Source organism: Nestor notabilis, unplaced genomic scaffold, assembly GCF_000696875.1.
Source record: "Nestor notabilis isolate BGI_N333 unplaced genomic scaffold, ASM69687v1 scaffold11710, whole genome shotgun sequence".
In the NCBI taxonomy this organism is placed as follows: domain Eukaryota; kingdom Metazoa; phylum Chordata; class Aves; order Psittaciformes; family Psittacidae; genus Nestor; species Nestor notabilis.
This window is the reverse complement of record NW_009909732.1, coordinates 17,665-29,151: the sequence shown is the minus strand read 5'-3', so window position 1 is coordinate 29,151 and position 11,487 is coordinate 17,665. Positions and strand designations below refer to the sequence as shown.

The 11,487-nt window shown below is 37.3% G+C and overlaps 1 protein-coding gene across 2 annotated transcripts in view; it reads left to right on the top strand.

Moving 5' to 3' along the window:
* Positions 1–11,487, top strand: part of MAP4K3 (mitogen-activated protein kinase kinase kinase kinase 3) — a 67,730-nt gene that overhangs the window by 43,690 nt on the left and 12,553 nt on the right. For both annotated transcript variants that reach the window (XM_010020954.1, XM_010021027.1), the window contains 7 exons: positions 480–482; positions 1,234–1,275; positions 3,999–4,083; positions 5,215–5,294; positions 8,002–8,062; positions 8,149–8,266; positions 10,545–10,603. In XM_010020954.1, the coding sequence (XP_010019256.1) occupies positions 480–482; positions 1,234–1,275; positions 3,999–4,083; positions 5,215–5,294; positions 8,002–8,062; positions 8,149–8,266; positions 10,545–10,603 (448 nt within the window). The remainder of the gene's footprint in view (positions 1–479; positions 483–1,233; positions 1,276–3,998; positions 4,084–5,214; positions 5,295–8,001; positions 8,063–8,148; positions 8,267–10,544; positions 10,604–11,487) is intronic.

Sequence of the window (11,487 nt, the reverse complement as noted above, 5' to 3'; positions counted from 1 at the left end):
TTGGGTTTAGTGTCAGTCTTGAGCTACATACAGTCATGTGAAGTTGCACTTGTGGAGAGAATGCAGTTTTACCCCACGTGTAATCTGATCCAGCTGTGAGTAAAGGAAAGGGAATATTCCTGCATCTCTTTCTCCTCTTCGAAGTGAGATTTTCCATCAAAGCAGCGAATGGTTTCCATAGTGGCTGCTCTATGATGCAAAAGTGGGAATGTAAGATGGGAGAGAGTGGGACATCTGGAGTTACATCAGGTTAAATGTAACATGAAACTGCAGTCTTTGGGGGCTTCTTCTAAGGATGAGGTTTGAAATGCTGCTCTTCTAAGAGAAGTGAAGAGGAAATAGAGCAGAAATATTGTGGGTAGTTTTGTTTTGGTTTAAGGAAGTGCCAGTAATACTTAGCAGTGCTTTGGAAAGCATGATTTCCTGAACTGCTTCAAACATGGCATTTGTAATGGTGTGTTTGAAGTTTCCTGTGTTAGCCTGTAAAATACGTTTCTTTGGAAGCATGTTTCTAGTAAGAGAAATAGATACTGATACAGGATAGTGGGTCTAGTACTGATTGGTAGAGTTTAACGCTGCTTGTAATAGTGAACAATTGAGCAATTGCTGCAATATTGCTTAAACATTGTATTGCTGGATATGGCATTCTTTCAGGTGTCATTGTGATGTGAAAGTGTTGCACAATAGACTATGCAAACATTCAGTGAGGAGATTTTAGGGAATCGTAATAGAGGTTTTAATGGAAGAAAATGATCTGGTACTTGGTGGTGAGTGGTCACTAGAGAGATGTGGTTAGCAAACTCATACAGAATTATAGAAATGTTGGTTGGAAGCAAGGTCTGTAGCCTAACCTCATGCTTAAAAATGGGACTGTTGCCAAAGGTCAGCCATGAGTTTCAGATCTCATACATGTGGCACTGGACACAGTGGAGCGTCCCAGTAGGTACTTAGTGTCTTCCAGTTATCAAAGTCTAGAAACATACAACACAACTCTTATTTATTGTCTTAAAAATCTACAGGGAGGGTTTTGTATATGTTTTATGTAAATATAAGTACTGGCTTTTTATTTTCTCCTAATATAATTATGCTCAATTATTTATCAAATGCTTTTAAGAGCATTGTGAAAAAACATTCAGCTTGTATCTTGGTTATGCTGTAGTGTGGGAATGTGCATGTTCATGCATATGTGTGTGTGTGTAAGTGTAAACATGCTTTTAAACTTTTATTTTCTAGAAACCAATTAGTAATGGCCTTCCTCCCACACCTAAAGTACACGTGAGTATTACTGAGTCATCCAAATACATGTTGGAAGTGGGACGTATTTTCTTACTAAAGCTGAGAGAGTGCATTTTTTGTATGTTTGCAGGAGTTTATTTTTTAATTATAAAAGGCAGTATCTCTTAGAAATGTTAAGTCACAGGCATGGTGTTTCAGAAATCACCCTTGGTTTTGTGCTCTTGAAGTAAACTTTGGAAGGCTTTTTGTTACCTTCTTCATTAAAAAGCGATGAATGAGAGTTCTTTGACTGATGTCACAGAAGTTCTTTCAGCATATTGAAGGTACTTACTGACCTGAGGAGCTGCTGCCTTTCAGGTACTACAAACTAGGCTTCAAAACTTCTGAAGATGGGATTCATATGTGCCTTAGGGCTGGAAACTTACAGACATCTATGTGCATCTTCATAACATAAAGCAAACTAGAATTTCAGTGTAATATCTCTGTGGACTTATCACTGTGCTTTTAGCCAGCTCTGTGATCAGAACGGCCAGTCTTTCCTTCCTCTTGACCATTTGTTTCTGCCCTCCCTGTATGCTGGACCATGCATTCATGTAGTTGTGCTGTGCACCAAATGGGGAATTCATCTGATCTTCAACTAAACTTTTTGCTACATTACTCCTGCAACAGATTGGTTTCTCATCTTTAGGTAGAAAATAAAATTGCTACAAGGATGTGTAAATGCAAATTATACTATCTTTTGCTTCCTAGCCATTTTCGACAAGGACAGGTTAAGGTAGATGTCATGCTTCTCTTTTGTAGAACTATAAATTGTTGCATAAATGCACAGGATTGTTCCAGACCTCTGAATTCCTGGTATGTTTAGCGTTGTTTGTAGGTAGTGCATGGCCTAGGAATGTCATCCATCTAGTGGATGACAGAAATTTGGAAGCACTCCTGATGTTGAAAGAACCAAATTATGGCAGGAGGGAGGTCATCTAGATTTAGTGACTGGAATGAGAAAAAAGGGTACAAAATAAATAGCTCAAAGTAGTTGTGTGTTGAACTTTTGCCACAAGCTTCAGGGACAAGCCATCAGAAAATGACCGTGAGTTGCTGATATAATGAAGCTGTAAAAAAAGACCGGCTAAAATAGGAAAACTTCTGAAGCTGATCAAATGAGTCTTTGGGCATTGGACTCCTCTCTGCACATTTATGCATCTTTGTGGTGCATCCATTCTCTGGTGCTGCTGGTCCTCAGGTTAGAAACTCTTTGCCCTCTCTTCCTCTTCCCTCATCACACCCCACCTCTTATGTATAACAAACTTTCTAACCTTCCTGTTAAGTATTGATTTGGCACTGCCTCATGTCTCCATCAGCTGCAAAATAATGAAAATTTGGGTAAGGAAGGAGTTTTTCCTTCCAGGCCTTTGGTATTACTGGACTTTTCTCTATATGTACCAGCTCCCTGCCTTGGTACTCAGACTTCTGCAGTGGTACTGGCAGTGCTGAAGTCTTCTGCATCGTCTCTGCAGTGGGGTCTTCCACATTTTGCTGATTACCTTAATGAATTTGATTCTTCTCTCATTTAAATATATATAGACAAATTCATGGACTTCATTATAGAGGTGCAAGAGTGAGATATGTCTGAAGAGTTTAATTTCTGCTGTTTTTCATTTTAAAGGGTTAATTATGAAGTTCTCCTTTCCTCTTCTTCAAAATACACTATGTTAAAAAGCAACTGAAGTGTGTGCAGACTTTCTTATTCAGCAACTGGTTAATAATTAAAAAAAAAGTCAATGTTAACATGAAAGCTATTGGTTAATCCAGTTTACAGACTGATAATAATTAACAAATTATGAATCTAGAAAACATTGCTATTCTGTAGCTGCAGAGTATGTAGCTTTGCATAGAGGTGATACTTGCTTATATTTGGGATGACAACCCTTACCTATGACTGGGTCTTAGGTTTGACCATCGTGTGATAAGTGATAATATTTCACTTTACTAATTCTTGTGTACTACTGCATTGTTCTTTTTCATCAACAGTACAGTGGATTAGCTCTTTTATTACCAAAATAGGATGGGTAATTGTTACGTTGATGTTTGAGGGGAAAGAAGGAAGCCCTGGCTTTTGCTTTTCTGCCATCTTGAAGCAAATTTACTAAGTATTCTTATAAATGCCTACAAATAAATACTTGTGCTTCACTAGGGAAAAGATGGAGTGATTGGTTATATTACACTAGCAAGACACTTAATAGGCAAACTGAGTTTATTAGGGTTATGCTGAACAAAGAGTGGGATCATCTACCAGAGCTTTTCTTTTGGAAAGCAATCAGTATTGAAAATAAGTTAACTTGAAACAAGTAATAGAGACTCTAAGACAAAGTTTTTGATTGTTGCATGACCTAGAGTTTTATTTTAAATGTGCAAAATATGGCAAGAATAAAGTTTCTCTGAGACTTTCTAAAGTCACAAAATTCAGGAACCTTTTTCAGGTTTGTGGACTTTACTTAAGCACATACTATTTCAGAATGTCAATTTAAGAGCTAATTCAGAAATGCTTATTCTGGTATGCTTGTTCAGAAAGGTTTTATGCACAAAGGAAAAAGCACTTAAAAAAAAATCACTTGGTCAACTCATTGTCTGGATGAGGTTATTTTCCACATGTCAAATTAAATTATTTTAACCTTTTGTTACCACTTTATGTAATAATAATCCTATTGGGAATGTCACTTTTCTGTTTTTCGTAAGTATATTTTTAATTGTTTTTACTTCTACAGATGGGTGCTTGCTTTTCAAAGGTTTTCAATGGCTGTCCATTAAAAATACATTGTGCAACCTCATGGATAAATCCAGATACAAGAGGTAATATATTACGTATATTTTATCCATTTTGTCCTCTGCTCGTATTTCTAGAGTGCTTAGATGAGCAAGACTATTCCTTTTAAAAGGATTCTTCAGATAAGCAGACGTTCTTTAATTATGCCACTGCTCTCTGAAGTTCAGTGTTGTTTTTTTAATTATGTTAAGATATATTGGGCACAGATTTCAGTTTTGATTAAAGAGAATAAATTACATATGAAAGGTAAAAACACATATTTGCTTTGATTCAAGACTCTTCCCAACATTATAGTCTAAAAGATGCCGATCCTAATCCGTTTGGAAAAAAACTGACTTCTGGAGGCCCTACTTGAGATTGAGTTCTTTTATAATTCACTTTTTTCTTTCTTTCATTTTTTTTTTTTCCTTTCCTAAATCTTTCTGCTCTGCAGATTTCTGCAGATCTCTTTATGCACACATTTTACTGCTTTATTATATAGCCTGATGAAAGGGATAATTGGTAACATTGTATTTGCGTTGCCTCCAATTTCAGCTGTTGATTATAGGCTGTATAGACATGCTACTGAACCAGCAAGAAAACACTTAGATTTTATCAGACATTTTGATTATGGAAGTCAATCTTTTGCAGTTGATATCTTCTTAATACAAGATATCTCTCTTGTTCGCATGCCTAAATGCAATCCAGGGTATTAATGATGTTCAAGAAGTGAGGCACCCTCAAAGTACTGAGAAAGCGTTCCGGTCAATACTTCTCTTAAAGTACTCCAATCCAAAAGAAGGCCATAAATATGTCACAAAATACATGGAAATGTCTAAGTAGGATAATTTATGTATGAGGAAATTTTTTGCATGAGTTCTTGCGTATATTATATCACTACTGTTTTTTATTCCAATATCAGTCGGAATCATAAAAAAAGACTGAAGATTGATCTTCCGTAATGCCTTAAAACAACCCCATCCACAAATCTAAGGTTCCTTAGCAAGATTAATTTTCCATGCTTTCAAACACTATAACTATTATAGGTTGGTTTGTTTCAATGTGTGTAATTGTTTTAAATCTTTTCTTGCTAAAGATCTGCATAGTCTTATAAAACATACCTTCCTTAAGTCAAAATTTCTAGATTTTTTTTTTTGTTTGTTTGCTTGTGTTTGCAGATCAGTACTTGATATTTGGTGCAGAAGAAGGTATTTACACGTTGAACCTCAATGAACTTCATGAAACATCAATGGAGCAGGTATATTTCTGGCTTAATATTTTGGGGAAAAAAAAATCTTTCTCACTTTTTTAGCCACTCAAATTTATGTTGTATAATCCATGTAAAAATTCTTTACTACAATTACATAGGCACTAGCTACACCTGAGAATTATTTTAAGCACTTACTACTGAAGATACCTTTAAGTCATGTTTAAGTTTTTTGTAGGCTGAACCATATTTGAGTAGGCGATCTGCATATATCAATATGTTGACCTTCATCAGAGTGCATTGTCCTGCAGTTAAACAATCTGTTAAATAGTTTGGAATTTTCCTGGTATATTTTGGATGAAAGTTTCTATTTTCTTTAAAGCTTTGATACAAGATAGAATATGCGGAACGAACATTGTATGTCAGCTACCGGGAAGCAAGGAGATCCTTTGTACACTAGACTCCATTCTTTTGGTCATAAAAGCAGCTTTGCTGACAAGACTCACCTTACTGAATCCCAATTAAAACTCTGTCTTTGCAGAATCTTATAAAAAGTTCGGTTTTGGTTTTTTTGAGGGGATACTGGGGAGGGGGAAATGCCATTTGCAGGCTTTTCTGTATGGTGTCTTCTCCAGCTCTTCTGTTAATCTCTGAGACTTGTTTTCTTTCCTGCCTTCTCCCTAACTTAGGGAGCTATGCATCTGCCATCAAGATGGAGGAATTTGCAAGGACAGCCTTCACACTGTAAGCTGGAGGCACTGGTGTTTGTTCATCTTCCAGGGTCCAGACGTTGTAGATGTCTGTTTTGTTGAGAAGAAGGCCTAGCTAGCTTGCACTGAGCTCCACGTAACCCGTAATCATACTGGTGCTTGAGTTACCTAGTTTAAACTTAGCTCAGGTACCTCTCTGCTGCTTCAATACGGTTATAAAACCTAGCCTGAGAAATATCACTAATACAATAATTCTTGTAGGCCACGTAGACCAAGGAAAGTTTTGGTTGGTTTGGGGTCATTCTTGGTTTTTTGGGGGTTTAGCTTGGGTTTTTTTTGGAGAGTGGGATTGTTTTTAATTGGCAAGGAGAATAAGTGTAATGAAACTCATGCTCTCATATCCATCCTTGTTTTCTCCAAGCACCATGTTCTGTAGTACATTCCTTAGTGAGCTTTTAGGGACACGTTTTAATGAGCACTTGAGCACTGAATGATGAGAAGAAGTGCTTGTAAAAACAGTCAGTCATGTGTGGAACAGGAGGAATGGGTGACAGGTCAAATTCAATCAACCTGCAGATTTGAAGTATTGCTGCTATTCTTTAATCCTCAGATGCAATCCTGCTAAGACACAATATGCTTACATAGCTAGAGTAGATCAAAGTTGCACATTAAATTTGGATACAGCCAGGATGGTAGATTGTTACTGTAGGTTTTTCTTACAGTGTATTTAGGTTATGAGAAGACTTCAGGAATACAACTGCACCTTCTGTGCTAACCATTTATTACATCTTTATTTATGATAACAGGCAGTAAGAGCTTTAATAGCATTTTCAAGTTCTGTGTTTCACTTCATTGTTTGTTCTCTAGGTCTGACATAATTCAGTGTAAAAGCAGAAGTAGTATCCTTGGTTGTTTTTCACTACATTCCACTTCACTAATGGACAAAGCAGAAGTAACCGATGTTTCCAGGAGTTAACACAGCTTCAAGATGAATCTCTTGCTCTTTGGCAGAAAAATCTTTCAGTTAACTTGCAAGATCTCTTCAGATCTTTTTAATAAGCCAGCAGTGAGCGATTTGCTTGGGGGTGGTTTTTTTGTTTGGTAGGGGTTTTTGTTTGTTTTTCTAAGAGCAAAGGACATGAGTGGTCTGTCTGGCCCAATAGTCTGTTTCCTAAAGTGGGAGTAGGAAAAAACCATGACAAATGACCACTGTCTGCTGACTGTTCTCCTCAGACTCCACTACTGTCATTGAATTGGGGATGTTGGAGAATTCTGGCTTTTTGCTTGTTGTGTCCATTTATGGACCTGTTGGAAATGAGTATGTCTAATCCCTTGTTTACACTGTTGATACTTTCCATCTCCATCACCTCTTGGGGCAACGAAGTCCAGAAGTTATGTGAGAGGGGGAAAAAAAGTACTATTTTTTTAATCTTTCTTTTCTTTTTTGTTTTAAAAGTACCTCGTGGGTTCAGTGCTATCTTTCTAGTAATTTTGAGATTTGACAACAATTCTGCCTTGGCCATTTTTGCACTCCTTGATCACTTAAATGAAATATACAATCATACGTGGATGGAGAGTCCCTTCAAGTGCCAGTTGTACTTGTTTCAAGAGATTTGGACTATTGCAGGCTTTAAAAGAGCTATGGCTTGTTGACATGCTTTGTTTACTGAAGTTTACTATTGTGAAGGTTTTCTCCTTTGAAGGAGAAAGTTTGTGTTTAAAACTTTTTTTTGAAGGATTGATTCATCTTTATAATGATGTCTCATGGGCTAATTATAGGATTCTTGAAGACATGAATATAAAATCTGCTAATTGTCTAAATTTTGATGTGTATGTTAAATATAGTGTGTGTGCCTAAGATTTACTCTGAATTAACTCTGGAATCCAGGTAAACATTACTTGGCTTAAGCTAATTTCTGCTACAAAAAGCAAGTCAATATTAGTTTTGTCCTGTCGTCTATGCAGATATTAATCAACTAAATGTGTCCACATTTGGTGTATATCAAATTGAATGCTTTTGTTTGTTTGTCTTTCCTTTCCTTTTTCAGCTATTTCCTCGAAGGTGTACGTGGTTATATGTCATGAACAATTGCTTGCTATCAATATCTGGTAAGTTACTGTGCTATCTCTGGCTAGTATTGGTGGTAAACATTTGGTTTTGTATTTGAAGTGTGGTTTTGTTTTCTAATTAACAGGTAAAGCTTCTCAACTCTATTCCCATAATCTACCAGGACTCTTTGATTATGCAAGGCAAATGCAAAAGTTACCTGTTGCTATCCCAGCACATAAACTCCCTGACAGAATACTTCCCAGGTAAATATATGTCGTCAGATATATCAGAATATCTTAATTTGGGAGTTCAGAATATGCTTGTGAAACTGTGGAAATACCAAATAACATGGAGCTCTATTCACAATTTGTCATGAATAACTCCTACGGATGTTAATTAGTGGGTAAACCTCTAAACTTACATGAATGAAGATATGAATATACTCCTATTAGATAAATGGGTTTTGGTACATCTTAGCATTTTGTCATGAAGCCTCTTGTTTCCGCGCATAGCTCTTTTCAGGTGTAGTCTAGTATGGTTAGACCTGGTTATTCTTGATGCTAAACAAGATCTAAGGTCAGTATTGTACCTCTGATATTTCAGGCAAGTAGAAATGGTGATCTTATGTTGGTTACTCTGGGCCCTATCTTTCCATTTTACTTACAAGTAAAAATTGGGGATGTGTAATCTCTTATTGCAGAGGGAATAGGTTCATGGGTTATTTTGTAGGCTGGAAAGAATAGAAGTGGAGCACAGATTTGACATTCTGCATAGGCTAGTCATTTTTTGCAGGCAAGTGTAGAAGATACTTTTTGTCCCAGATGCCTGCAGCACATTGTGCATGCAGTCCCTCCAGCCATATTTACTAACAAGTGCATACAAAATCCCAGACACTACAGTGCTGGCTGCCAAACCAAGCCTTAAAAGCCCATTCAAATCCAAGAGGGATAGATAGTAACACTAATCTAGTTTGCAGAGATGCTTTTGATTCTTAAAATATATATGGAATCATTGGTTCTTCTTGTGCTTCTTCTGGCTTTCTGTTAGGAAATTGTGTTATAGAAGTCCTGATTTTTCTGCCATCTTTGGTTCTATTAACAGCCTATTAACATTTAATTCTTGGGTTCAGGAAAGGCTTCTTGTTCAGTCATCTGCAAACATAATGGTGCAGCACTCCTCTGAAAATTGTGTTCTTCCTAGAGGCTAAATGCTAATTAACTAAGAGATAATTTGTGCTTTGAATCGTTGTCTTCTATGTGCCTGTGCCATTGTTCTGCTCCTCTCTATTCCAAACTAACTTTGGCGTGAGGACTGCATCAGCAGTGGACTAATAACCATAATTATCATCAAGGATCTTGTGAGGGAGACCTTCAGACTGCATTCAGCCTGGAATGATACCTCACCTAAGCTGCAGAGGGCTCAGAGAATTTCTTGTCCAGTCATGTCGCTTCCCTAGAAAAATGCAGCACAACCTGAATGTGTGAGTGCCAAGCCAGTACTTCAAAGACAGGAGAGAGTCATTTAGATAATCCATTTTGCTGTTTTATCCCTTGCTGTAAGGCATAAGAGTAGTAAGATTTAGCCTGATGGAAGCACATTTGAAGTATGGAGAAGAGCATTACTATATCAATGTAGAAATACTAAAAGCAAAGTTTTTGGTAGAGAAAATGCAAAACAAAATAGAATTCAAAGTAATTTGTGAGGTTCCTGTATTCATCTGCAAAATGGTCTAAGCTCAACTTACAGTACTTGGTAGGCAAACATTCAGTAGCAGAAAATGTCTGTGGTAAGTCTACTTTCCAGCTTCTTTCCCTTGAGTGTCCTCAAACAGTTTCTTTCAAACCTTCCATGACTTCTTCCGAACAAAATCTGTGACCAGTACTTAGCTTCACATTGCTCAGTCCTGCTGCATTATTGGTCATTTCTGGACAACTTCATTTGAAAGGCTGTGAAATAGCTTTGACTGCAACATTTATCTTTCACTCCAAGCAAGCTATCTAGTAGAGAATCGTTTCCCACACCCTTTGGATCCACATGTCTTGTCTTCGGACTGTAATAATGTCCTTGGGACAACAGAGGCCTTTGTGTTGTCTGTGTAGTATCCAGCACAAGATGTAGTATCCAGCACAAGATGTAGTATCCAGCACAAGATGTAGTATCCAGCACAAGATGTAGTAAGTTGCAGTATTACAAAGAATGACAGTGGGAGTACCAATGGACTATCCCAGGCATGTGTATAAATACATAATTACAATAGCAAGAGATAGTGGTGAATGACATTTGAAGGTACTGAGGTACATATTTTTCTCCATTCCTGACTTTTCACTGCATTTATAATGTTGCATAACTTAGTGGCATCTCAGTGCTCCCAGTGGGATCACCATGTATGTTCTAAGCATGTCATTTTGAGAAGAAGTACACAATAAATATATACTTAGTTTTTCCAGGGAGCAAATATACTTTTCCACCGACAGCTCTCTAAAAAGCAAATTCATTCAGTTGTTTTAAGGTGATCAATAATTCTGTATTTGTATCTTGTAGGAAGTTTGCAGTGTCTACAAAAATTCCTGATACTAAATGGTGTCAGAAGTGTTGTGTCGGTAAGTAAAGATCTGCAGAATAAATGCCAAGAAGCAGTACAAATGATGGCAGTATTAAGGTTATTGAGTCAGGTTTAGGATGTGATGGAAGAAGAGACTTTCATCATTATTATGGAAAGATGCACTTGCAGACAGTGGACTAGTTCAGGTTAGTCCTTGAGTTTAAGCAGTGAAAGCTTTCCCATTTTGCTTTTTATATTTAAGGACAATTCTTAAGAAATACAGAGAAGCAGAATGCATGTCCTGTTTAAACCAGCTCTCGGGAAGAACCCGATCTCCATGGATGGAGTGACTTAAAGAGGTTGCCATCAGGCTTAAGTAGCCCAGGCTGAGGTAGCCTGACTTCCTAGCACAAGTTCCAGTTATCAATATTGGATGATAAAAAGCAAGGAGTATTTTCAGTTCTTTGAGGACAGTGTTGTCTCTGAAGCCTTTATAGTGTGTTCAAAGCACTGTGTTAAGACATGTTTTAAAAGGGGGGTGAGAGCAGATAGATTAAAATAAAGTAATATTAAAAAGAACCAGGGAAGTTAACTCTTGGGGTCAAGCTCTTGTCCCTGGAAATGTTTCACCTGGTGTTCCGTAATCAAATGTTTGGTATGAGAATTTGTATTACACAAGACATTCAGAGGCTTAGTGGTAAGTGAGCATCTGTCATCTATACTGACAAAAATCTCCCCAGTAATGCTAAAACATCTGGTGTTTGTTATCACTTCTTTGTCCAGCTCACCTGTTAAAACTTGACTTTTTCTGGTACGCAGGTTCTCTAGGGTGTGGTAGGGTATTAACGATATGTACTATGTATGTTCAGGTCTTGCCATAATTGAGGCATCTAGTCAAGCTGTAATGGATGCTGAAGGGAGCACCTGAAGGGGTGGAGTGAG